The sequence below is a fragment of the Carlito syrichta genome, unplaced genomic scaffold (assembly GCF_000164805.1).
Source record: "Carlito syrichta isolate Samal-C Ts95f unplaced genomic scaffold, Tarsius_syrichta-2.0.1 Scaffold142954, whole genome shotgun sequence".
Taxonomy (NCBI): domain Eukaryota; kingdom Metazoa; phylum Chordata; class Mammalia; order Primates; family Tarsiidae; genus Carlito; species Carlito syrichta.
This window is the reverse complement of record NW_007087050.1, coordinates 240,164-267,572: the sequence shown is the minus strand read 5'-3', so window position 1 is coordinate 267,572 and position 27,409 is coordinate 240,164. Positions and strand designations below refer to the sequence as shown.

The following is a 27,409-nucleotide window of genomic DNA, read 5'->3' as shown; positions in this document are numbered from 1 at the left end:
TCCAACCAGAAATTACAAGTCAAAAGTCTTGGATTAGCCGGGCTGGGTGGAACCCCTGGACTCAGGCCATCATCTCACCTCTGCCTCTCAAAGTGCTGGGATTACAGGCATGAGCCACCGTGCCTGGCCAGCCAAAGACCAGCCTGGGCAATTTGGCGAGATCTCGTCTCTACAACAAATAAAAAAATTAACCAGTTCCAGCGCCTATAATTCCAGCTGAGGCAGAAGGATTGCCCGAGCCCAGCAGTTTGAGGCTGCAGTGGCCCATGAGCATGCCATTGCACTCCAGCTTGGGCGACAGAGTGAGACTCTGACTCAAAAAAAAAAAAAAAAAAAAAAAAAAGACTTCAGCCTTCTTTCTGAGTGAAGCTGGATGCTATGGAGGAGGGAGGGCAGAGGAGTTAATCTGACATTACTTATATTTCATAGTTTTGTATCATTCTGACTGCTCTTGAGATGGTCAAATATAGAATCAGGGAACATAATTGTTTGCTGAGAACAATTACTACTGACAAAATCCAGGGGAGAGATGGGGTGACATAGAGCAGGGCTGCCCTCAAAAATTAGAGAAAAGTGGTCAGATTTGAATGCAGTTTGATGGTAGAGTTAACACCATATGTGATAGGATGTCAGTTGTGAAAGAAGAGTCAAAGATAACACTGAGCAAATGGAAGCATGGAGTTGCCATTTACTGAGATGGGTAACATTGCAAGAGAAACATTTTTGTGAAAGATCAGAAATTCAGTTTTGGAGATCACTAGTCTGAATGTTTGTGTCCTCCAAAAGTCACATGTTAAAATCTTATCTCAGCCTGTAATCCCACGCCTTTGGGAGGCTGAGGTGAGTGGATTGCCTGAGCCCGCAGGTTCGAGACCTGCCTGGGCAACTTGGTGAGACCTCATCTCTACAATAAATCAAAAATTAGCCGGGCATGGTAGCACGCGCCTGTAGTTCCAGCTACCTGGAAGGCTGAGGCAGAAGGATTGCCGGAGCCCAGCAGGTCGAGGCTGCGGTGGCCGGAAGTGACCACTGTACTCCAGTCTGGGTGACAGAGTGAGCCAACTCAAAAAATAAAAATAAAAAATAAATAAAAATAAAACCTTATCACTAGTGTGATGCTGTTAGGTAGTAGAGTCTTTGGGAGGTGATTAGGTTATGTGGGCAGAGTCATCAAAAGTGGGATTTGGCCGAGGTTGGTGGCTCAGCCTGTAATCCCAGCACTTTGGGGGGCTGAGGCGAGTGGATTACCTGAGTCCACGGGTTCGAGATCCACCTGGGCAACTTGGAGAGACTTCATCTCTACAATAAATAAAAAATCAGCCGGGCATGGTAGTACACACCTGTAATCCCAGCTACCTGGGAGGCTGAGGTGGAAGGATCGCCAGAGCCCAGCAGGTCAAGGCTGTGGTGGCCGGGAGCGTGCCACTGCACTCCAGTCTGGGCGACAGAGTGAGACTCCAACTCCAAAATTTAAAAAAAGAGTTGGATTTATGTCCTTTTGAGAGGCCCTAGAAAGCTGCCTTGTCCTTTCCACTATGCACGGACATAGCAAGACCGTGCCGTCTGCGAACCAAAAAGCAGACCATAACCAGACACCAAAACTGTCAGCATCTTGATCTTGGACTTCCAGCCTTCAGAATTGTGAGAAATAAATTTCTGTTTTTTTGTTTTGTTTTGGAGTTGGAATCTCACTCTGTTGCCCAGGCTGGAGTGTAATGCCACACTGATGGCCACCACAACTTCAACCTGCTGGGCGCAAGCGATCCTTCCACCTCAGCCTTTCAAGTAGCTAGAACTACTGACACATGCCACCATGCCCAGCTAATTTTTTCATTTATTGTAGAGTCAAGGTCATGCCAAGATCCCCAAGCTGTTCTTGAACCCCTTAACTCAGGCAATTCTCTCGCCTCAGCTTTCCCAAAGTGCTGGGATTACAGGTGTGAGCCACCACACCCAGCCTATTCTCAGGAAATCTTTATTTGCATTTCCCTGGCTATTTCATACTGACTGGTCATTTGCACTTCTTTTCCTATACATTATCAGTTTAAATCCTTGGTCCATTTATCTTATCTCTTTTCCTTATCAATTTGTAGGAGTTCTTTGTACAGTATAGATATTAACTCCTAAGACTTCCAGATTTATATCTTCAGCCTAGACCTCTCCTCTGAACTCCATTTATCTAACTGCCCATTGATATTTCCACTTGGATGACTTAAAAGCATCTCACATTTGTCAGGTCTCTTTTAGTGTGTTTGGGCTGCTATAACAAAATACTATCTATTAGGTGGCTTATAAACAAAAGAAATATGGCCAGGTGCACTCTAGCCTGGGTGACAGAGAAAGACACTGAATTTAAAAAAAAAGCTGGGCTCGGTGGCTCAGCCTGTAATCCGCGCCTTTGGGAGGCTGAGGTGAGGGGATTGCCCGAGCCCGCGGGTTCGAGACCCGCCTGGGCAGCGAGACCTCATCTCTACAATAAATCAAAAAAGCAGCCAGGCGTGGTAGCGCGCGCCTGTAATTCCAGCTACTTGGAAGGCTGAGGCGGAAGGATTGCCGGAGCCCAGCAGATCGAGGCTACGGTGGCTGGAAGCAGCCACTGCACTCCAGTCTGGGCAACAGAGTGAGACTCCAACTCAAAAAAGAAAGAAAGAAAGAAAGATGACCATGATTTAAGGGGGGAAAAATGTAGTTATATAATATTACATCTTTCTAAGCTATAGAGGAAAAAAAACATGTACATGCATGGTTTTTTATATCCTTAGACTTTTAGCAATGAGGATCTAATTTTTTTTTTATATGCACAAGGTCTTCCTCTGATGCCCAGGCTAGAATGCATGGCACGATCATAGCTCACTGTAATTCTTCTATAATTAAAAAAAAAAAAAATACAGCCACTTTGGCCATTGTCTTGCTAAGCTATGGTGTGGCCATGTTTTCTTAAGCTTTGGCCCCCTTCCCTACCTTGGGGAGGTGAATCTTCTCTTTCTCCAATTACTTTATAAATAAACTGTATTTTCTAATCTAAAAAAAATAGTTTTAAAAAAGAAAAGAGGGATACCACTCTGGTATGTCCCCAGATCCAGACTGCTGGACGTGTTCCTGGACCAGAACAACAGCAAGCCCCTAGTACCCTGAAAAACATTTTTTTTTTTGAGTTGGAGTCCTACTCCATCGCCCACACTGGAGTGCAGTGGCACACTCCCGGCCACCAGCCTCGACCTGCTGGGCTCCAGCGATCCTTCCGCCTCAGCCTTCCAAGTAGCTGGAACTACAGGCGTGTGCTACCACTCTGCTAATTTTTAATTCATTGCAGAGACGAGGTCTCACCAAGCTTCCCCGGGTGGGTCTCAAACCCGCAGGTTCAGGCAATCCACTTGCCTCGGCCTCCCAAAGTGCTAGGACCACAGGCTGAGCCACTGAGCCGAGCTGAAAAACATTTTAAGGGTATCATGGGGCAGTTCCATGGTTCCTTTCTTTTAGAGTCAGAACACCATGCAACAGAAATATGAGATCTATAGATGCTTTTAATTTTTCTAGCATTTTATTTATTTGGGTTCAGGTCTCACTCTGACACCCAGGTTGGAGTGCAGTGGCACAGTCATGCGCATGGCTCACCTGCATGATCCTTTCACCTCAGCCTCCCAAATAGTTGAGGCCCCAGGTGTGTGCCCCCATGGCTTTTTTTTTTTTTTTTTTGTAGAGATGAGGTCTCATTTTGTTGCCCAGGCTGGAGTGCAGTGGCACACTACAGTCACTGCAGCCTCAACCTGCTGGACTCAGGCAATCCTTCTGCCTCAGTCTTCCAAGTACCTGAAGTAGCTGGGACTAAAGGCACATGCCACCACACCCAGCTGATTTTTTGATTTATTGTAGAGACAGGGTCTCGCCAAGTTGCTCAGGTTGGTCTCGAACTATTGGGCTCAGGCAATCCTCTCGCCTTGGGCTCCCAAAGTTTTTGGATTATAGGTGTGAGCCACTGTACCCAGCCCTATATAGCTTCTGTCACTTAGCATAATCAGACACAAGGATGTATCTGATATCCAGCCTTGTCATTGATTCATTGATATCATTGCTTGTATCAGTAGTTAGTTCCTTTTTTTTTTTTACTTAGAGGTAGGTCCTTGGTGTGTTGCCCAGGTTAGTCTCAAACTCCTGGGCTTAGGTGATCTTCCCACCTCAGTCTCCTGAATAACTTGGATTGCAGGTTTGCACCCCTGTGCCTGTTAGTTCCTTTTTCTCTATTATTTACATTGTACAGATGTGTCACAGTTTGTGTTCCAGTCCTCATGTGAAGGATGTCGGGGTTGTTTCCAGTTTTGGCGGTTATGACTAAAGTTTGTGTTCAGGTGTCTGTACAAACAAAAGTTTTAATTTCCCTCGGCAAATATCTACAAAGCACAAGATCACGTTGAGCAATAACAAGGTTCTCTAAAGTGTTGAACACTATGTAAGTCACATAATAAGAGCTCAGAAGTAGAACTGTTAGGAAAGCTTGTTATAGAGTTCTATCTATTACAAGTCAAAGAAAAAGAATCTATAGCATTCCAACTAGAATTGTATTAAGCATCTACCATCTACTAGGCATTCCTTTAGTTCCTGGAATAGCATTCATCTAGAATGATGATGTCCTGTATGGGTTTAAATTCAAAATACAAATTGTCAAACTGGGTGCAGTGGCTCACGCCTGTAATCCCAGCACTTTGGGAGGCCCAGGAGAAAGGATTGCCACGAGACCAGCCTGGGCAACATGGTGAGACCTTGTCTCTACAATAAATCAAAAAATCAGCCAGGCGTGGTAGTGCGTACCGGCTACTAGGAAGGCCGAGGTGGAAGGATCACCTGAGCCAAGCAGGTAGACACTGGGGTGGCCATGAGTGTGCCACTGCACTCCTGCCTGGGAGACAGAGTGGGACTCCTACTCAAAAAAAAGAAGAAAAGAAAAAAGAAATTAACGAGGTATGGTGGTGCATCCCATAATTCCAGCTGAGGCTAAGGTATACCACTATGCCTGGCTAATTTTTTTCACCCAGGCTGGTCTCGAACCCCTGGGCTCAGGCAGTCCTTTCCCCTCTACCTCCCAAAGTGTTGAGTTACAGGTGTGAACCATAGTGCCCAGCATCACCATATCTTTTATCCATGATTTCACCTATTTCTCTGATAATGATGCTACAATGACTCTAGTCTTTCACCTCTCCCCATGTTGTATCCTAGCAAGTTTTCCGATGGGTCAATGACAAAAGATGGTTTGAAATAAAATGATGAGGCAGGGTTCAGTGGCTCAGTCATTATAGTGCTTTGGGAGGCCAAGGCGAGTGGATTGCCTAAGCCCGTGGGTTTGAGGCCACCCCCCACCGGGCAACTTGGCGAGACCTCATCTCTACAACAAATCAAAAACTAGCTGGGCATAGTAGCTACTTGGAAGACTGAGGTGGAAGGATAGCCGAAGCCCAGCAGGTCGAGGCTGCAAGTGGCCATGAGTGTGTCTCTGCACTCCAGCCTGGGCGACAGAGTGAGACTCCAACTCAAAAAAAATAAATAAATAAATAAAATGATGATTGTGCTTAAGAATAGAAATATGCCGCTTGTCTTTCTTAAAACCCTGCTTTGTATTTCTGTACAAAGATTCAAAGCTTCAGTGAAACTTATTTTCTGTACACTTGTTTATACAGTACCGTTTTCCCAAAAGGTACAGAAGTGACTTATAATACAAGAAATTTCTAACGCGCAGTCATTAAAATACAAATTGTATGTCAAAGTCATGAAAATAAATTAAAATATGCTCACCTGCATATTTTATTTTTAATTTTTTTTTTTTAGTTGGAGTCTTACTGTCGCCCAGGCTGAAGTGCGGTGGCATGCTCACGGCGATTACAGCCTTGACCTGTTGGGCTCAGGTGATCCTTCCTCCTCAGCCCTCCAAGTAGCTGGAATCACAGACATACGCCACCACGCTTGGCTAATTTTTTTTTTTTTTTGAGTTGGAGGAAGACAGAGACAAAGAACAGGTTTTCAGAAGGTGTATCGTACTTACCTTCACACCATAGGGCCTTTTAGAAATAGCCCACATCTTCCAAGGACACCCACGGGTAATCAGGATTCCTTGGGCAAATGCTCTGTCACTGCTCTAAAGATGGTTGATCCCCTTTGCCAGGATTCAGCTGAGAAGGTCTCCTACTTGGGAAAACAAAAGATTCTTTTTTTTTTGTAGAGATGGTATCTCACTCTACTGTCCAGGCTGGATGGAGTGTAGTGGCATGATCATAGCTCACTGCAGCCTCAACTTCCTGTGTTCAAGTGATCCTCCCACCTTAGACTCCCAAGTAGCTGGAACTACAGGTATGCACCACCACACCCAGCTAATTTTATAAAACTTTTTGTAGATGGGGGTCTCAATATGTTGCCCAGGCTAGTCTTGAACTCTTTTTTTTTTTTTGAGTTGGAGTCTCACTCTGTTGCCCAGACTGGAGTGCAGTGGCCGCTCCCGGTCACCGCAGCCTCCACCTGCTGGGCTCCAGCGATCCTTCCGCCTCAGCCTTCTGAGTAGCCGGAATTACAGGTGTGCGCTGCCACGTCCGGCTGATTTTTTGATTTATTGTAGAGATGAGATCTCGCTGCCCAGGCTGGTCTCGAACCCACGGGCTCAGGCAATCCACTCACCTCAGCCTCCCAAAGGCACGGGATTACAGGCTGAGCCACTGAACCCAGCTCTAGTCTTGAACTCTTATTCTCAAGAGATCTTCCTGCCTCGCTTCCCAAATTACTAGGCTACAGGTGAGAACCACGTCTCCTGGCCCAGAAGTTTCTTCTTCTTTTTTTGAGTTGGAATCTCACTCTGTCACCCAGACTGGAGTGCAGTGGCCGCTCCCGGCCACCACATCCTCGACCTGCTGGGCTCCGGCGATCCTTCCGCCTCAGCCTTCCGAGTAGCCAAAGCTACAGGTGTGCGCTACCACGCCCGGCTGATTTTTTAATTTATTGTAGAGATGAGGTCTCGCCAAGTTGCCCAGGCAGGTCTCGAACCCGCGGGCTCAGGCAATCGACTCACCTCAGCCTCTCAAGCCGCGGGATTACAGGCTGAGCCACCGAGCCAGGCAGTTTCTTCATTTTTTGAGTGGGGTCTCACTCTGTCCCCAAGGCTGGAGTACAGTGACACAATCACAATTCGCCACAGCCTCAAACTCCTGGGCACAGGCGATCCTTCCGCTTCAGTCTCCCAAGTAGCTGGGACTACAGGCATGCACCACCACATCTGGCTATTTATTTTTATTTATTTGTAGAAATGAGGTCTTACTGTTGCCTAGGCTGGTCTTGAACTCCTGGACTCGAGCAATCCTTCTGCCTCCGCCTCCAAAAGTATTGGAATTACAGGTATGAGCCACCATGCCTGGCCCCAGAAGTTTCTTAATATTCACAGACCCACAAAATGGAATCCGAGGCAGAACTGAGAATGGGAACAGGTAGGCCACAAGGCCTCAGGGAGAAGAAAGCAAAAAGACAGGAGGTCTCTAGAAAAAGGATAATGGAGCTGGATGGAGGGTCCACTGAGGCAACAACTTCACAGAAACCATCGGAGGGACATACCATTTGGGGCAGTTCATAATAATCAATCAAAAATAATTAATTTTAGTAGCTGTCTTTTTTTTTTTTCTTTTGAGTTGGAGTCTCACTCCGTTGCCCAGGCTGTAGTGCAGTGGCATGCTCGTGGCCACCCCAACGTTAGCCTGCTGGGCTCCTGCGATCCTTCTGCCTCAGCCTTCCAAGTAGCTGGAACTATAGGCATGCACTACCATGCCCGGCTAATTTTTTGATTTATTGTAGAGATGAGGTCTTGCCAAGTTGCCCAGGCTGGTCCTGAACCCATGGGTTCAGGCAATTCCCTAGCCTCAGCCTCTCAAAGTGCTGGAATTATAAGCTTGAGCCACCACGCCTCCCCCCAACTATTTTTTTTTTTTTTTGAGTAGAGGTCTCACTCTGTTGGCCAGGGCAGAGTGCAGTGGCACACTCACGACCACCACAATCTCAACCTGCTGGGCTCAGGCAATCCTTCCACCTCAGCCTTCCAAGTTGCTGAAACCACAGACACGTGCCACCACACCCGGTTGATATTTTTGTTTTATTGTAGAGACGAGGTCTCGCCACGTTGCCCAGGCTCATCTTAAACCCCTGGGTTCAGGCGATACTCCTGCTTCCGCCTCCCAAAGTGCTGGGATTACAGGCGTGAGTCACCATGCCTGGCCTTTACTAACTTTGTATTTGCTTTTTTTAAAACAAAATTTCTATTTATAACAAATGAATCTTGCTTTCCACACTTTACAATGAGAATCAATTTACTGGTTAAAAGCACAGACTTGGAGCCATACCACCTGTGTCTGAATGTAGACTTTGCTGTGTGAACACAGGCAAGGTATATAACCACTCGGTGCTTTAGTTTTCTCATCTGTAACATGGGATAATAATAGCACTTACTGCCAGGGCTCGGTGGCTCAGCCTGTAATCCCAGCACTTTGGGAGGCTGAGGCGAGTGGATTGCCTGAGCCCATGGGTTCGAGACTAGCCCGGCAACTTGGTGAAACCTCATTTCTACAATAAATAAATAAAAAATTAGCTGAGCATGGTAGCAGGCACCTGTAGTTCCAGCTACTTTGAAGACTGAGGTGGAAGGATCACCGGAGCCTAGCAGGTTGATGTTGGGGTGGCTGTGAGCATGCGTGCCACTGCACTCCAGCCTGGGTGAAGGAGTGAGACTCCAACTCAAAAAAAAAAAAAAAAAATAGCACTTACCTCATAGTACTGTCATGAGGATTAAATGAATTTCTGCATTTAAAGTGTTTAGAACACAGCCTCGAACTTAACAGTATTATACAGTAGACACTATACAGATATACTGATATTCACTAATACAATTAAAAATTCCTTTTAAAATTAAGGTGTTTTTGTTTTTGTGGGGGTTTTTTGAGTCAGAGTCTCATTCTGTCACCCAGACTGGAAGGCAGTGACATGCTTATGGTTACTGTGGTCTTAACCTCCTGGGCTCAGGCAATTCTTCCATCTCATCCTTCCAAGTAGCTGAAACTACAGGTGCGTGCCACCATACCTGGCTAATTTTTTGGTTTATTGTAAAGATGAGGTCTCGCCAAGTTGTCCAAGCTGGTCTCAAGCTCCTGGGCTCAGGCAATCTTCTCACTTCTGCCTCCCAAAGTGCTGGGATTACAGGCATGAGCCACCATGTCCAGCTTAAATTAAGTTTAAAAATGAATCAATTTAAAGAAAAATATTTGGTAAATTATAGTACAGATGATTTGTAGACATGGCTGAAGGTGAGAGGTAGCACAAAAACACCTGTGCTCCCTGGAGCTCCACGGCTTGGGGAAGCCCTTGGACAAAGCTAAGCATCTTTATCTGTAGTTCCACTTCTGTTTTGCAGATTGGGCTTCAAGATGTTTGAACAAGACGGGCATGGTGGCTCAAGCCTGCAATCCTAGCACTTTGGGAGGCCGAGGTGAGAGGACTTTCTGAGCCCAGGGGTTCGAGACTAGCCTGGGCAACTTGGCAAAACCTCATCTCTACAATAAATGAAAAAATCAGCCAGGCATGGTAGCACATGCCTGTAATTCTGGCTACTCGGAAGGCTGAGGTGGAAGGATTGCAGGAGCCCAGCAGGTCAAGGCTGCGGTGGCCGGGAGCGGCCACTGCACTGCAGTGTGGGTAGCAGAGTGAGACTCCAACTGAAAAAAAAAAAGAAAGGCTGAGGTGGAAGGATCGCCTAAACCTAGCAGGTCAAGGCTGTGGTGACTGAGTGTGCCCCTGCACTCCACCCTGGGTGATGAAGAGAGACTCCAACTGAAAAAAAAAAAAAAAGATTTATGAACAATGTTCGTGATCTAAAAATGATTGAAAAAGCACACAGCTAGGAGTTCAAGAGAGAAAAGATCAGCCAGGCTCAGTGGCTCAGCCTGTAATCCCAGTGCTTTGGGAGACCGAGGCGAGTGGACTGACTGAGCCCATAGGTTCAATACCTGCCCAGGCAACTTGGCAAGACCTTCTCTCTACAATAAATAAAAAATTAGCTGGATATGGTAGCGAGCGCCTGTAGTTTCGGCTACTTGGAAGACTGATGCGGAAGGATAGCCAGAGCCCAGCAGGTCGAGGCTGCAGTGGCCGGGAGCATGCCATTGCACTCCAGTTTGGGTGACAGAGTGAGACTCCAACTCAAAAAAAAGAGAGAGAGAAAAGATCATGAGAATGTTGATTAAGAGGTTAACAGAATCAGCCGGGTGTGGTAGCGCGTGCCTGTAATTCCCGCTACTCGGAAGGCTGAGGCAGAAGGATCGCTGGAGCCCAGCAGGCGAGGCTGCGGTGGCTGGGAGCGGCCATTACACTCCAGTCTGGGCGACAGAGTGAGACTCCAACCCCCCCCCAAAAAAAGAAGTTAACAGAACCGGGCTCGGTGGCTCAGCCTGTAATCCCACGCCTTGGGAGGCTGAGGTGAGTGAACTGTCTGAGCCCATGGATTCGAGACCCACCTGGGCAACTTGACGAGACCTCATCTCTACAATAAAAATAAAACATCAGCCAGGCGTGGTAGCACGCACCTGTAGTTCCTGCTACTTGGAAGGCTGAGGCGGAAGGATCGCCGGAGCCCAGCAGGTCAAGGCTGCGGTGGTCGGGAGCGGCCACTGCACTCCAGTCTGGGCAACGGAGTGAGACTCCAACTCAAAAAAAAAAGAGGTTAACAGAGCGGTAGGGGATGGCAAGCAGGTTAGCCATAAAAGAGTTAAACCCAGCTATAATTCTAGAATCGAAGTAAGAGGGTGTCAGGGGATGTTGGCTGTGGGAAGCGTCCAGAAGTTTTTGCAATGACCTGGAAGTAGGCAAAGACAGCTTGGGCCCAGGAACCAAAGGGAGTTGGCAAACAACCAGCACAGGTTTGGCAAGAGAACAGGGTCCAAGGGTTGGGGCTAGAGGCAGAGCCAGCAGCCTTGAAGAAGGAAACAGGCAGGGCCTGGGGAATGGGAGCAGAGCCAGGGGCCTCAAAGTCAAGGCCGACTAACTGTAATACTGCTTGGTTCCAAGCAAGCAGCCCAGGGGCAAAGTTTGTAGCCCGACTCACCCTGTTACAAAAGCAGCTTTGGTAAGGATAGGCAACCCGGCCAGTGGGGGTGGGCCAGAAAAGGGGGACAGAATAGGTAGGCCCTGAACCAGAGGCCCCACAAACTGTACAATGGTTGGCAGCCATCCATCTGTACGAGAGGAGAGCTTTGCTGGGGCTGCCTGCAAGGGCCCTGTGTGGCCTCAGAGTCACAGCCCCTGTTCCCTCAACTGACTGTGCCAGGCTGTGTGCCAAGCACTTTGCTTAATTATTAGGTTAATTAATAGTCTTCTACTTGTGGGTAAAATAAATCGACTCAAGCTAGATTAATTTTTTTTTTTTTTTGAGTTGGAGTCTCACTCTGTCACCCAGACTGGAGTGCAGTGGCCGCTCCCGGCCACCACAGCCTCAACCTGCTGGCTCCGGCGATCCTTCCGCCTCAGCCTTCCAAGTAGCAGGAACAACAGGCGTGCGCTACCATGCCCGGCTAATTTTTTTTTATTGTAAAGATGAGGTCTCACCAAGTTGCCCAGGCGGGTCTCGAAGCTAGATTAATTTTTTTTAAAGGGGGGATGCCTTGGGAGGAGACAGAAGTGTCTCTTGGATCGCAGGGTAGGCAGCTAGCCAGAGGGGGACTCCAGAGCAACTGGGATTCTCCAGAAACTCTTAGGTTCTCTCTGCATCTGCCTCATCCCCCCTCCTCCTCAGGCTGACTTTTTTTTTTTTTTTTTTGAGTTGGAGTCTCACTCTGTCGTCCAGGCTGGAGTGCAGTAGCATACTCACGGCTACCCTAGCGTCGACCTGCTGGGCTCTGGCGATCCTTCTGCCTCTGCCTTCCAAGTAGCCGGAACTACAGGCGCGTGCTACCACACCCGGCTAATTTTTGATTTATTGTAGAGATGAGGTCTCGTCAAGTTGCCTGGGCTGGTCTCGAACCCATGGGCTCAGGCAACCCGCTCGCCTCGGCCTCCCAAGGTGCTGGGATTATAGGCTGAGCCACCGAGCCTGGCCTCAGGCTGGCTTTTTCTGATACTCCGTCAACAACAAGGCAGAGAGGAGAGATCCATCAGAATTTCCCATGTTCCCACATTATGGGTCCAACCACAGGAAGAAACTAAGGCTAGATCTGCTCGGGTTTCTCAGTGAAAGCATGACCCAGCATAGGTCAGGTGTCCATTTCGGATCCAGTCTCAGTAAGGGACGGCAGGCCAAAAACAGAAATTTGGCTCCTGTGACCCTTCATTATGGCCCCAAAGAGGAAGATAGGGCCCTCAGGGTACACATGAATTTGAATCCAGGTTTGTTTGGTTCCAAAGCTAAGGGGTGGCCCTGGATGCAGAGGCAGAAATATGTTTATCAAGCCCATAAGGGGCATGAAGACACACACAAAATGCAATTTCATATGAAAATAAAACTTTAATGTGCCAAGAGAACATCACAGTGACTCCTACTCTGTACAAAGTTCTCCTAGGAATGGGCAAGCAAGGTCCCCTCTGCCCCTTTGAAGGAGAAGATGCTTGGCTGAGAGGACAGCAACAGAGGTGAGACGAGGTCCTGCTTAAAGGTGGGCAGGGGGCTGGGCTGGCCCCTTTCGGCCCTCACCAGCGATAGGCCGGCCTCGTTCCTCCCAGATCGTGAGGCCATCGCAGGAGCAGATCTGCTTGGGGTTCTGGAAGAGGCCAGCGGAGCGTGCGATGATGCCACAGGCCAACCTATGGAAGAGTGTGTGGTCAAGGGTGGTACTCGTTTGGGCCCCCTGGGGTTCTACATGCACCAATGGCCAAGCACAGTCTCTGCTGGGGGCAACTCTACTCACCTCTCCCCGGAGTTCCCTGTGATCTTGGATAAAGGATGGCCGCCCCGGCCCAGGTCATCTTCTCTCTCATCGACAACCAGGCTGCGGCCAATCACGTCCCACACCTTTGAGGGGAGACGACAGCCTTGGACAGTGGACCCTGCTTGAAAGGGTGTCCACCTTCTTTTCCCCTTACCTTCAGTTGCTCATCCTCCATCCTGAAGATGGCACGGCCATCAGCATCAGCGTGGACATTGCCCAGGTCTCCACGATGCTGGAATGAGACCCGGTGAAGGGGGACGGGCCATGTGGGTCAAAGCTGCTATCTTCTGGCTTCCCAGTATCTGATGCTTCTTCCCACTTCCCCAAGTGTCAATTTCCTCAGGTGGGTACAGCCTGATAGGACCAAGGTATGGTCCAAAACTCAAGAAGGCATTTGGACATGCCCTCCCTGGAACTGAAATCCTAGACAGAATGCCAGTGTGCTAAAGGGCCAGTGGAAGTTCCCCCTGTTTGTGCAGTCATCCCTTCAGGACCACACAGTTTCTCCTATGAGGTTGTTGCTCAGTTCTGCTTCCCAGCCTCTAATGAGCCCAGTTCTCTAGCCTCTTGATGGCTCTGTGAGCCCTTGGCTGCCTTCAATTTCCACAGACTTATGTAAGCCAAGCTTGGCTTCCCTGCATCATTCTCCTGGCTCCTAGCCTCAAGGGTTAGAAAGAAATCCAAAAGGGCAAAGCGCCTGTCCTGGCCTCCAGAAGCTAGCTCTCCCCACCTTCTCCTCGAAGGTAATAAGACTTGTCACAACACATCTACTGAGCACCTCCAACATCTGATGCACTGTGCCAGGCATGGCAGGGAGTATGTAAGGTCACCACCCTCAAAGGACTCACAACATATTGGGGAGCCAGATATGGAATAGACTAGTGACTGAAACACAAGATAAGCTGGGAGCAGTGGCTCACGCCTGTCATCCCAGCACTTTTGGAGGCAGAGGTGAGAGGACTGCCTGAGTCCAGGGGTTTGAGACCAGCCTGGGCAACTTGGCGAGACCTTGTCTCTACAATAAATCAAAAAATTAGCCAGGCTTGGTGGCTCACCTTATAATCCCCCGCCTTTGGGAGGCTGAGGTGAGCGGATTGCCTGAGCCTGCGGGTTCGAGACCTGCCTGGGCAGCAAGACCTCATCTCTACAATAAATAAAAAAATCAGCCAGGCGTGGTAGCGCCTGTAATTCCAGCTACTCGGAAGGCTGAGGCAGAAGGATCGCCGGAGCCTAGAAGGTCGAGGCTGCAGTGGCCAGGAATGGCCACTGCACTCCAGTCTGGGTGACAGAGTGAGACTCCAACTCAAAAAAAAAAAAAATTTGGCAGGTGTGGTGGTGCATGCCTGTGGTTCCAGCTACTTGGAAGGTTGAGGCAGGAGGATCACCTGAACCTAGCAGGTCGAGACTGCAGTGGCCGTGAGCATGCCACTGCCCTCCAGCCTAGGTGACAGAGTTAAGATTCCAACTCAAAAAAAAGAAGAAACACAGGGTGAATACAACAGTTGATGTGTTATAGGATGACAAGACTTTACTGGTGAGCCACAGAAACCCACATCTGTGCAAATAAATTGTCCCCAACCTGACACTTCGGGCAGAAACAAGTGCCTGTGCCAGTGTGGGTAGGTTCCCATGACCACGTTGCTAAATAACAAGACATTTCACTGTGTAATGAAATAGAGTAGCAAGAAGTCCCAGTTCTGCTTTATCTTGTTTTTTCTTTTCCCAGATGGACATCTGCTGCTTGCACCTGGCACTTGTTGTTACACTCTGTGTTGAGGACTTTCATGGTAGAAAGATCAAGAAGGAGGAGGTGACACACAGCCTTGAGGAACATTTTGGGGGCTGGGCTGAGAGGGCACTGGAGCAGCGTGTCTGGCATGAGCCAGCAGGCAGTCGGGGAGAGACAGCCTTTGTAGTCTCTCTCCTCAGCACATAGGCATGTATAACTGGGCAGGGGAGGGGAGTCTTGAATGTCACACCAAGAAGCTGGGCCCAGCCTGTACCCTCAGGTATTGGGGAGTCGGAAGGGTTTGGGGGGGTGGAAAGGCTCAGAACAATCCCTCTAGTACAGCAAATGACAAAGAAGGACTGGGGGGTTGAAGAGGGAAGGGAAGGAGGCTAAGAGATTAGTTAGGAGGTGTGTAAGGGATAACCAGGCTTGGATGTAAATTCCCACAGTGAATTCTTTTCTATCTGGGAAAACCAGGGGCTGAAACCCAGAAAGAGCTTGCCAGTCATCAAGGCAACCTTGGCCACTCAGCTCTTTCTCAGTTCTTCCTGGTCTGACGTCAGCCCCTTCTGAGTCCCTGTATGCCAAGTGGTCTTGGGTGAAGACACAGGCCACAAGGTGGTCTCTCCCCTTCTCAATCACACCAAGGCTTTGCTGAGGCAATTTCCTGCCTCTGCCGAGCCCGCCATTCCCACTCTCACCCTCTTCACCTGCTCACTTCCTGCCAAGCATCTTTCAAGGCTCAATGAGGCGAACAGCCTCTGTCATGTAGTCACATGCTTGTGTGATTTAGCCCCTGTGGACTGGACCCAGTGTCACTTCCAAGATTGGGTTACAAAAAGAATGTGGTTCAGTCTTGGCCACTCGCTCTCTCACTCGCTCGCTCTGAGAAAAGCCAGCTGCCATGTTGTGAGCAGCACTAGGGAGAGGCCCACATGGCAAAGGACTGATGTCTCTGGCCGACAGCCAGGGAGGGCCTGCAGCCTGCCAACAACAACACGAGCAAGCTTGGAAGCAGATCCTGCCCACGTGGAACCCTGAGATGACTGCAGCCTCACGACAGCCCTGAGCCACAGGCGCCTGCTGGGCCACACACGGATTCCTGCCCCAGAAAAACCATGAGATAATACATTTTGTTGTTTTAAACTCCTGACTTTGAGGCATCTGATTTGCAGCAATAGATCACGAATACACTGAGCATAAATGTGGCACTGTGCAATGAACTGAACAGAAAAATCTTAGCTGGGTGTGGTGGCTCATGCCTGTATTCCCAGCGCTTTGGGAGGTGGAGAGAAGATAATTGCCTGAGCCCAGGAATTTGAGACCAGCCCAAGCAACTTGTTGAGACCTTATCTCTACAATAAATTTTAAAAAATTAGCCAGGCATGATGTTACACACCTGCAGTTCCCGCTACTTGGAAGGCTGAGGTGGAAGGCTCACCTGAGCCCAGCAGGTCAAGGCTGCAGTGGCCGTGAGCGTGCCATTGCACTCCAAGCCAGGGCGACGGGAGTGAGACTCCAACTCAAAAAATAAAACAAAAGCCTTCAACATCGACACCGCCCCTTTTCCAAGAAGTTTTCTCCCACTGCCCCTGCACCTCAGGCTCCCCTCACTCTGGGCTCCCGGGGCCTCCTGCAGGCTCCTGCAAGGATTATTTCACTGCCCAGAAGCCAAGGAATACAGTGATCTCCCTCTCTGGACTGCGAGCTCCTTAGGGTCATCAGGCACTAGGCTGTATGCTATTGTATCCCCTGGGGCTTGATCACAGAAAGTGTCAGTACATGTTTCCAAACTAAAGGGCTGCCTGCCCTGCCTTGGGCTCTCTCCCAGCCCAAGGGCAACCCCAAGCCCAGCCCTACACTTACCCGTTCAGAGTCCTGGGGGCTCCCATGAGACGTTCCATCAGGGTTAAAGTGGTCCCCACAGCTAAGAAGGAAAGGTAGTAGGTGGGCAACAATGCAGTTCACAGGCCAGGCAGTCCACTCTCTTATCTATCCGCCTTTGTTTCATTCATTCACTCAACAAACAGGCCTACTCTGTGCTAGACTTTGGGCAGAGGGCATAGAAAACAGGACATGGGTCCCGAACCTCTTTCAGGTCCCCACCCACTATGGAAGCGTTTCTGTCTTAATAAATCCTACTTTCGGGCTGGGTATGGTGGCTCATGCCTATAACCCCAGCCCTTTGGGAGGACAAGGTGAAAGGACTGCCCGAGATCATGGGTTTGAGACCAGCCTAGGCAACTTGGCAAGACCTCATCTCTACGATAAATCAAAAAATTAGCCTGGTGTGGTGGCGCATGCCTGTAGTTTCAGCTGCTTGGAAGGCTGAGACAGAAGGATCACCTGAGCCCAGCAGGTTGAGGCTGAGGTGGCCATGAGTATGCCACTGCACTCCAGCCTGGGAAACAGAGTGAGACTCCAACTCAAGAGGAAAAAAAAAAAACGGACATAGGTCCTGTCCTCAATAAGCTTCTGGTTGCCAGGTCAGTGACTCACGCCTATAATCCCAGCACTTTAGGAGGCAGAGACAAGAGGATTGCCTGAGCCCATGGGTTCGAGGCTAGCATGGGCAACATGGTGAAACCTCGTTTCTACAACAAATCAAAAGAATTACCTGGGCATGGTGGCCAGGTAATTATAGTTCTAGCAACTTGGAAGGCTGAAGCAGAAGGATCACCTGAGTCCAGCAGGTCGAGGCTGAGGTGGTGGTGAGCATGCCACTGCGCTCCAGCCTGGGCCACAGAGTGAGACTCCGACTAAAAAAAAAAAAAAAAATCAAAAAAAAAAAAAAAAGCTTCTGGTCCAGGGAAGACACAGATGAGTAAACAACCAGTTATATCACAGCATGACAAACACCACGGTAAGGGTCCCTTCCCTGCCTGTGTCCAGGAATTCTCTTCCATCTCAGAGGCAGTAAGGCGATTATGAGTGGGAGTCTCAAGATTGGATCTTGACTCAAATCCCAGCTCCATCTTTTACATGCTCTGGGACTTTGGCAAGTCACTTAACCACTCTGAGTCTTCTAACTATCTACCTTTGTTTCATTCATTCATTCATCTGGAGATTGGGCCTGTGTGTATGTGCCTCACAGGGGACTTGCGAGGACCAAGTGTGAAAATGTGTAGCCAAGCATGCTACAAGAGAGATTTCAGACCACTTACCTGTTGCAGTTCTTTGTGAGGTCCCCATATTGATGAACATGGAGTCCATGCAACCCAGGCTCCAGGCCATCAATAGTTCCTTCGATGAGGCAGCGCTCAGGGGTTAGCTGTAGGAAGCGTACCACCCCCTGCACGATGCCAGGCCCCCCTAGAATGGCCACTGCTGCCCCCAGATTCTCTGCAAGGTATCAGACACTTGGTTGGCTTGCAGCCTCCCTCAGCTGCACCGCTTTGTGAGCTCAGGAAGGACATGGAAAGAGTTGCACAAAACTTTCGTGCCTTCCTCAAAGTCACTCCAACCCAGAACCCAAGAAGCCTGTGGTTAGATTTATACCAGCTCTGGGCCACCTCCCTCCCAGAAAGACTGAGGCCAAGGTCACCGTGGTCACTCACGCAACTGGCTGCCGCCCATGCCCTTGAGTACTGCCTGCCGCCCCGTGCCTTCCAGAAGGGCCTGCACCTTCTGGCTGGGCAGGGTGGTCTGCACCAAGACCATCTGGTTCTCCAAGTGTACCTCCACATCCTGGATGCCTGGAAGGAGAGGGAGGGCAGAGGGCAGCATAGGGCAGGCACCCCGTGTTGGCAACAGGGAAGAGAGAAATAGGCAGTGATTCTCCATTCCCATCTCCACCAACCTTCCCATGGCCAGAGGCAAGCTCAGAAGCGACCTTCTAGCTGTGTAACCTCTCTGAGTCTGTTTTATTATTATTATTATTTTGAGTCAGAGTCTCAATCTGTTGTCCAGGCTGGAGTGCAGTGGAATGCTCACGGCCACCACAGCCTTGACCTGCTGGGCTCAAGAGATCCTTCTGCCTGAGGCTTCCAAGTAGCTGGAACTACAGGCATGCGCCACCATGCCCAGCTAATTTTTTGATTTATTGTAGAGACGAGGTCTTGTCACCTTGCCCAGGTTAGCCTCAAATCCATGGGCTCAGGCAATCCTCTCACCTCCACCTCCCAAAGTGCTGGGATTACAGGTGTGAGCCACTGAGTCTGGCTAAGTATACATTTTGTGGCATATGAATTACATCTAAATAAAGCTGTAACACATTTTTTAAAAATGGGGACTATCACAAATATCAAGAGAGCTGATATTTACCTGGCACACACTGTGAGCCAGGCCCTCTTTTATGTGTTTTACCTGTGTGATTTCATTTGATATTCCTAGCAACCCTGTGAGTTAGGTACTTTTAACCCTATTTTACAGATAAGAAAACTGAGGCACAGCCAGGTGTGGGGACTCAAGTCTGTAATCCCAGCATTTTGAGAGGCAGAGATGAGAGAATTGCCTGAGGTCAGGAGTTGGACACCAACCTGGGCAACTTGGTGAGACCTCATCTCTACAAAAAAAATCAAAAGTAGCCAGGCATGGTGGTGCGTGCCTGTAGTTCTGGCTACTTGAAAGGCTGAGGTGGAAGGATCGCCTGAGTCCAGCAGGTTGAGGCTGCGGTGGCTGTGAGCGTGCCACTGCACTCCAGCCTGGGCGACAGAGTGAGACTCGGACCCCCCCAAAAAAAGAAAACTGAGGCACAGAGAGTTTAAACTAGCTCAAAGTCACACTGTAGTAAGTTGCAGAACTGGAACTCAGCCCAGGTAACCTAGCTCCAGAGCCCAAGTAATGACCCCAGCACTTACCCTAGGAAGCATCCCCTAGGCCCTCACTTCCCTGGAGTAACTCACATTGCACTGACTGCATTGTAACAGTGTGTGAAGTGTATGTTTCACTCAGCTCTGTGTGGTTCCAAGGGTCAAGTTCAAACGTCAGCGTGTCAGAATAAGAGCCTATGGAGTCCCCCACTGCCCTGGCAACTACTGAAGTCGCCCCTGTGTACACAAGCCGGCGGGATAAGTCTCACACACACTCACGGAAAGACTCTGACATAGCTTTCATGCCATGAGGGATAATTTTCAAAAATATCCCTGGCTTTTAAGTGGAAAAGTCACTCGAAGGGATACCAGAAGCACAAAGAGCCCACAGATGAGGTTCTTATATGGACTGGGGAGACACCGGGTGGCTTGGATCAGCGTGGAGGCTTGAGTATGTTTTGGACACACAGCAAATAAGACTCCCTGATGGACTGGCCTCAGTGTGGGTGGATTATTAGACCCTGGGATCTCCCAGGATTCTCTTCTCCTGTAGTAGGAGAGCCCAAAGTGGGAAGCTCTTGTAACTATTCACCTCCTGAATTTTTTTTTTTTAAGACAGAGTTTCCCTTTGTCACCCAGGCTAGAATGCAGTGGCTGGGTCACGGCTCACTGCAGGCTTGAACTCCTGGGCTCAAGCAATCCTCTCAGCTCAGCCTCTGCAGTAGTTGTGACTACAGGTGTGTGCCACCATGCTCAGCTAATTTTTTTTTTTTTTTGTAGAGAGGGTCTCGCTATGTTGTCCAGGCTAGTCATGAACTCCTGGCCTCAAGTGATCCTCCCACCTCAGCCTCCCAAAGTGCTGGGATTACAGGTGTGAGCCACTGTACCTGGCAACTTCTGAATTCTGGACCTGAGTCTGAACCAAGAAGGAGGCTGGCTCCCCAGCTAAGCAGCAATTCACTTTGGCTGGTGAACCTCAGAATGTGGCCAGGCCAGGCCTTGGTTAGTTCAGAGACCAGTGAGGAAGAAAAGAGAAGGCCATAGGGAATTCCAGGGTGAGTGATAAAGATTCAAGGAGGTGAGTCTTGGGCTGGAAGCTCCTTTTGCTTACCCCAGCAAGAGAGTGCAACCCTCTTTCCCAAGGCCTCCTGGAGAGGGCAACTCTCCCCTCTCCCTATGCATTCTGGGAAACAACGCTTCCCCGCCCACCCTACAAGAAAGCAAGCCAGTTCCAGCTATCCAGACCAGAAAACACAGAGAGTCACCAGAAGTCTTTATTTGGTGCCTAAGAAACCTGCAAAGGACTGAACATTGCCCTGGGCCCAACAGAAAGTCCAGCAGTCTGCTCTGCCAGTAAGAATGTTTTATAGGAAGTGAAGGGCCCTACATCCATGTGACAGCTTTGGTCAGAACACTTCACTCTCGGTGAAATGGCTCAATTTCTATCAGACTCTCAGTTCCACCCCAAAACACACAGTCTAAGCAAACTCAACTTTCAGATCTCAAGTCTCCCTCCAAACAGATCTTATCATCCCCTAAGATTTCTTAGGCTCTTACTACATACCAAAGATTTTTCTAAGGTGCTTTACCTGTATTAACTAATTTACTCTTCCTGATAATCCTCCTTGGTAGCTTCTAGTATCATTCCCATTTAAACACTGGAGAAATGAAGACACAAAAACTGATATGCATTAAGTCTTAGTGCCAAAGAGGGGATTTTAACCCAAACAAGTCTGACTCCAGAGCTCATGCCCCTGACCACTATGCACCCTGTCACCCTTAGAGTCCAGTGCCACCACTGTCCTAGTTTTAGAACTGGTCTCAACTCATTCACTCTCAGGACCGCTCGTCCATGAAGTGTTCTGTATATGCCACAGGGTTGTACCTAATAGACCTGTGAACCCTTCTTCCTAAAAAGCCCCCAGTGTCTGGTCCATACCTGCCAAATGACTGGATGAACAACTTTTGTTTTGTTTTGAGTTGGAGTCTCACTCTGTCACCCAGGCTGGAGTGCAGTGGCACGCGCACAGCCACCACAGCCTCAATCTCCCGGTTTCAGGCAATCCTTCCGCCTTAGCCTTTCAAGTAGCTGAAACTACAGGCATGCGCCACCACGCCCAGCTAATTTTTTGATTTATTGTAGAGATGCAGTCTCGCCAAGTTGCCCAGGCTGGTCTCAAACCCCTGAGCTCAGGCAATCCTCTCGTCTTGGTCTCCCAAAGTGCTGGGATTAGAGGCGTGAGCCACGACACCCGCTGGATGAACATTTAACAGAATCAGAGGAAGCTAGTTCCCAACGTCACGCTGGTGGCTCTGCCTTCGATCTTCCCCATTGTGCCAGGTCACCTTCAGACCAGCTGGCCTTTAAAGACCCAGAAGCTACTGAGGATGGTACTGGGCCAGGGCTGCTGTTTGCTTTGTCAAGATTATGTTGTTTCCCCAGCAAGAACTGCCTCTTTTCCAGGGAACTCATGTAGAGCCTAGCGCCTCACTCTTCAGGGCACCTGAATTTCAGGGCAGCAGGACAGACAGACCCAGAAGAGGGCTTTGGAAGAGCAAGCTTGGGAGCTGTGCTCTAGCTCTGCTTCCGGGTCTGTGTGTGACTTGAGGACATTCCTTCCACTCTGGGTTTGTATCTCCGTCTGTAAAATGGGAGTAGGGCTGGCCTAAGAGGCTTGCCTGGACTCTCCCAGGGGCCTCCGGGCTGTCGGCAGAAAAGTGTACCCGGGTCTTACCTGCCACCCCTTGCAGGGACTTGCGCACTGCGTCCACACAGCTCTGACAGGTCATCTGCACAGCGAACTCCAGCTGCAAGGGCGGCAAGGGACCGGCCGATGAGAGCTGGGGACAGGTCTATTTCACCACCTTCCCTCTGACCACTCTTTGGGGACAGGCCCCACGTAACCTCTATTCAAGCACCTTCTTCATTATCACTTATCATTCCAGGGCTGTGGCCGCAGCGGCCCCCCAACACTCACGCCAGGGGCCCTGCTACCCCCTTCGCACCCTAGTTTCACCTGGTGGTCGGCCCCGCCCCAAGTGCCCGCTCCTTTCCCTTTTCCCGAGATAACAACCACGCCGGGGGCTGAGGCTCTCTGCCTAGCGGGACTCCACGCGAAGTCTCGACCCTCACCGTGCAGAGGGTCCCACGACTCCCCGAGTCCGACGCCATCCCGGACCCAGTCCCCGGCCGGAGGAGCCCAGCAGCGAGACTTCGGAAGCGCCAACCCAAAGCGGTAACGCGGAGAGGCGGAGCCTCGAAAGCCACCCTTTGCCCCGCCCCCTAGTGCGTGCACACGCAGGGCTCTGCTCCCGTGGTCCACAGGGTGGCGGACACGGGCCGCGCAGGCGCACTCGAGCCGTCGGGCCCCTGGTTACCCTGGTAACCATTTGGCGTCCTCTGCCTGGTCCGCGGGCACCGTCGGCGCTAAGATGGAGCCCCGCAGGCCCGAAACTGAGCTCCAGCGGTTTTACCACCGGCTGCTGCGTCCGCTGTCGCTCTTCCCCGCCAAGGAGACACCCCCAGAGCCTCAGAAGCGCCCCCCGCGGGAGGGCCGGATTCTGCAGTCCGTCCCTCTCGCGAAGCTGACGGTGGCATCGCTGTGCCGCCAGGTGGCCAAGCTGCTGACCGGCAGCGGGCTGGCGGCGCGGGCGCCTCCCGAGGGCCGACTTCGTTTCATCGAGGTCATCCTGGACGAGCTAAAGTGCAGCTGGCGGGAACCTCCCCCCGAACTCAGTCTGAGCCACAGAAACAACCAGAGACTGCGGAAGCGGCTCGAGGCCTATGTGCTGCTCAGCAGTGAGCAGCTGTTCTTACGCTACCTGCACCTGCTGGTGACCATGTCGACACCCAGAGGGGTCTTCACTGAATCGGCCATCCTCACCCGGTTGGCCGCCAGCCTCGCCAAGGACTGCACGCTCTTCCTCACCAGTCCCGACGTCTACCGTTACCTGCTGGCCGACTTCCAGGCCCTGCTGAAGGTCGAGCAGGCCCACGGTGTCGTGAACAAGCCGCGCCCCGTCTGCCCCACTGGGGCTTTCAAGCTCTGCCCAATCCCCTGGCCTCACAGCATTGACTTCGCCCAAGTGCCATGCTCTAGCCTCAACCTGAATTACCTCATCCAGCTAAGCCGCCCGCTAGAGTTTCTCAATGAGCCCGGCCCGGATCCGGTGAAGGAGCTGAAGTCCTTACCCCAGCTGAAGAGGAGAAAGCCTCTCTGCTGGCCGCCCCCCGTGGGAAAGGAGAGAGAAATCGACTTCAGTTCGCCACAGATTGGGTCACTTCCCAGCTACCCTGGGACTCTCACCCGCAGGGCTTCCTCTTTCCCTCCCTTACCTGTCTACTTTCCACTCCGGAGAGGCAAGTCCATGCCCACTCTGCGTGAGGGCTGGAAGCTGGCAGATGAGCTAGGCCTCCCTCCACTCCCATCTCGGCCCTTAACCCCGCTGGTCTTGACTACAGAGAGAAAACCAGAGCTGGCCAGAGACATCGTGACTGAGGATCTGAAGCAGTTGATGAAGAACATGAAGTTGGAGTGGACTCACTACCCCCTGCTAGACTCAGGCCTGCCGCCTCTCCTGGGAGTGGTGACCCGCCGTCCAGCTGCAGAGAATCACATGGATGAGCTGCAGAGAACACTGAAGAACCTCCAGGAGGAAGAAGCTTCTGGGAAGTGGGACCCCCAGCCTCCCAAATCCCCTCCACTTCAACCACAACCTGTGACTATGACTTTGAAGCTAAGAAATGAGGTCATGGTCCAGGCAGCTGCTGTACAGTTCTCTAATAGAAACTTCTTGGACTCTTTCCACGTTGAGGGTGCCGGAGTCCTGTACAACCACCTGGCTGATGAACTGGACCCCAAAGTCATCGAAAAAATGGATATCGATCGCTTTGTTGACAGTAGTACCAGGGAGGTTTACAAGGAGCTAATGAACCGTGTCTCTATGGACCACCTCCGTTTTGATAAGGGACCCCTGATTGAGCCTGCGGCAGATAAAGACTGGTCGGCCTTCCTGTTCTCAGCCTTTCTACGTCAAGAAAAACAGTCTCAAATTATCAACCCTGAGCTGGATGGACTTTACTCCCAGAGAGCAAACATTTTACAGTCCAACGACGAGAGGGCGCCCTCTGTCCCATCACCCCAAGCTAGCAAAAACTGGGACAGGCAGTCCAACAAGGCCTCATGGATGAACTGGTGCAAAACCACCTTGACTGTGGATGACTATTTCAAGTACCTTACCAGCCAGGAGACAGATTTCCTCCACGTCATCTTCCAAATGTATGAAGAAAAGATTCCCGTGGAGATTGTTGCCCCTGTCAAAGAGTCCCTAGAGATTCAGCACCCTCCCCCCTTGCTAGAAGATGAAGAACCAGACTTTGTGCCAGGAGAGTGGGACTGGAATACAGTACTAGAACACAGGCTAGGAGCTGGGAAGACCCACCTGGGAGAACCCCACAAGATCCTGAGCCTGCAGAAGCGTCTAGAGCGACTATGGTCCATGCTTGAGGTCCCCAACAAGGACCGGCTAGACATGGCCATCAAGTACAGTTCCAAAGCCCGTCTAAGACAGCTGCCTTCGTTGGTGAGTGCCTGGGAGCGGGCCCTGAAGCCCATTCAGCTGCGGGAGATATTCCTAGGGAGATTGGAGTGGTTTGAGCGACAAGCCTCCAACCCTAACCGCTTCTTCCAAAAGAGTGACTTGGGCATGAGTCACTTCCTGGAGGAAAATCAGATCCGAAGCCATCTCCACAGGCAGCTCAGTCTAGTGGAGTCTTCTTTGGCCACCCTCCTGGAGGAGATTGAGTCAATCTTTGGTGAACCGGTGACCTTCAAGGGGCGGCACTACCTGGACAAAATGAAGTGTGACAAAGTGGAGATGCTCTACTGGTTGCAGCAGCAGCGACGGGCTCGCCACCTGCTCCGGGCCAAGAAGGCCTCCCACCAATCTACCTTTTTCAAGAGGTTCAGCAGCCAACCTCCAAGACCTCCCAGGAATACTCCCATTGCCCTTTGACCAGGCCCAGTGCCCTCAAACTTTTCCCTCACTCCCCAACACCCAGCAGCTCGCCTGGACCTCTTGACTGCTTTGGAAGAAGAAATGTGTTTCTATATCTGGGAGTGCAGGGCTCAAGAAATCGTGCCTCCAACTACGATGGGACTGAGATTAAAACTTTATTTTGACAGTGAAGTGCTTATAAAAGAATCTCCAAGCCCAATATTCCCGTTTATGTCAACCCTTGCACAATACAATCAAAATTTCATGTATCAAAATGATATCAAAAAATATATGTCAAAAACTGAGACCTTGAAATTCACTGTAATAGGAAAGATCAGACAGAGGCAAGCCATGATCTTTGTTTAGCATTCCTGTCGCACCACATTAAAGCGTCACTTCTTCTAGTTCTTGCACTCTATTGGTAGAACTAAAAATAATTAAAACTTTACCTGCTAACAAGCACGTGGTGCAAAGTATACCAGGGTGTTTACTCTAATGTACTTCTGCTTCCCATACTTACCTCCAGTATCTGAGTTCCCCTCTCTGGGGATAATAACTATGACCCGTTTCTTGTTTATCTTTCCATTCCCTTATTCAGTCAATATTTATTGAGCACGTACTAGGTGTCAGGCAAAGATATCTACCTTCTGTATGGTTTACCTTCTACTGTAAGGAAACAGACAATAAACCACAAACACAGTACTGAAACACATGGAAGGGATAGAATGTTATTCTGTGGTAAAAAGAATAGGGGGAAGGGGAAATACATGGCAAAGAATGTGTTTTGTTTTGTTTTTTTTGAGTTGAAATCTCACTCTGTTGCCCAGGCTGGAGTGCAGTGGCATGCTCACAGCCACCACAACCTCAACCTTCTGAATTCAGGCGATCCTCCCGCCTCAGCCTTCAAAGTAGCTGGTACTAAAGGGGTGTACCACGATGCTCGGCTGGTTTTTCTTGATTTATTATAGAGACGAGGTCTCACCAAGTTGCCTAGGCTGGTCTTGAACCCCTGGGCTCAGGCAGTTCTCTTGCCTTGGCCTCCCAAAGTGCTGGGATTACAGGCTTAGCCACCGCACCCAGCAGGATATAGTTTTAAGTAGGGCGGTCAGTGTGAGCCTCACTGGGAAGGTAAGATTTGAGCAAAGGCTTGAAGAGAGGAAAAAGTGATCCTCTTTTGAAAGGTAGACATCTAGACAGAGAACTTTCCTGACAGCCATTGCAGAGCCCTAAGCCAGGTGAATGCTTGGGTGTTCTGGGAACAGCAAAGGTGGCCAGTCTGAGTAGTATGGAGTGAAAGGGAGAGATGAGTCAGAGGGTTGTGACAAGGTGCCAAGGGACAAGTTAGATCATGTAAGGCCATGTTGGCCACTATATGAGCTATTTCAGGGACAGCCTATGCATCTATGAGCATATATGTGTATATTACCTATGCATGCATTTATAACTATACCAATGGTAGCACACTGTGCCCGTGTTTTTGGGTTTGTTTGGTTTTTTTTGAGGTGGAGTCTCACTCTGTCACCCAGACTGGAGTGCATGCTCACCACCACCTCAGCCTCAACCTGCTGAGCTCAGGCGATCCTTCTGCCTGGAACTAAAGGTACATGCCATGGTGCCTGGCTAATTTTTTGATATATTGTAGAGATGAGGTCTTGCCGTATATATGTAGACTGGGCATGGTGGTGCATGCCTGTAACTTGGGAGGCTGAGGTGAAAGGATCACGTGAGCCTAGAAGATCCAGGCTGTGTGAACCGTGATCCCACCATTGCACTCCACCCTGGGTGACAGAGTGAGACCCTGACTCAAAAAATAATAATGATAATAAATAATGATATGTTTATGTGTTAATTCATTTAACACAAATCTCAGTATATGTTAACAGAAATAGCATATTTTTATTTTTATTTATTTATTTTTGAATTGGAGTCTCACTCAGTCGCCCAGACTGGAGTGCAGTGGCCGCTCCCGGCCGCCGCAGCCTCGACCTGCTGGGCTCTGGCTGCTG

The 27,409-nt window shown here is 50.0% G+C and overlaps 2 protein-coding genes across 2 annotated transcripts; one reads left to right on the top strand and one right to left on the bottom strand.

The window, feature by feature from the left end:
- Positions 1-12,488: 12,488 nt before the first annotated feature.
- Positions 12,489-22,600, bottom strand: CCS (copper chaperone for superoxide dismutase). The gene is made up of 8 exons (XM_008050070.1): positions 22,540-22,600; positions 22,142-22,214; positions 18,213-18,350; positions 17,820-17,997; positions 16,522-16,582; positions 13,081-13,158; positions 12,906-13,009; positions 12,489-12,801 (listed from the first exon to the last, which is right to left on the bottom strand). The coding sequence occupies exons 1-8, from the start codon at positions 22,576-22,578 to the stop codon at positions 12,648-12,650; spliced, it is 825 nt and encodes a 274-aa protein (XP_008048261.1). The 5' UTR covers positions 22,579-22,600; the 3' UTR covers positions 12,489-12,647.
- Positions 22,601-22,731: 131 nt separating this feature from the next.
- CCDC87 (coiled-coil domain containing 87) lies at positions 22,732-25,421 on the top strand. The gene has a single exon (XM_008050072.1). The coding sequence runs from the start codon at positions 22,839-22,841 to the stop codon at positions 25,419-25,421; it is 2,583 nt and encodes an 860-aa protein (XP_008048263.1). The 5' UTR covers positions 22,732-22,838.
- Positions 25,422-27,409: the final 1,988 nt, after the last annotated feature.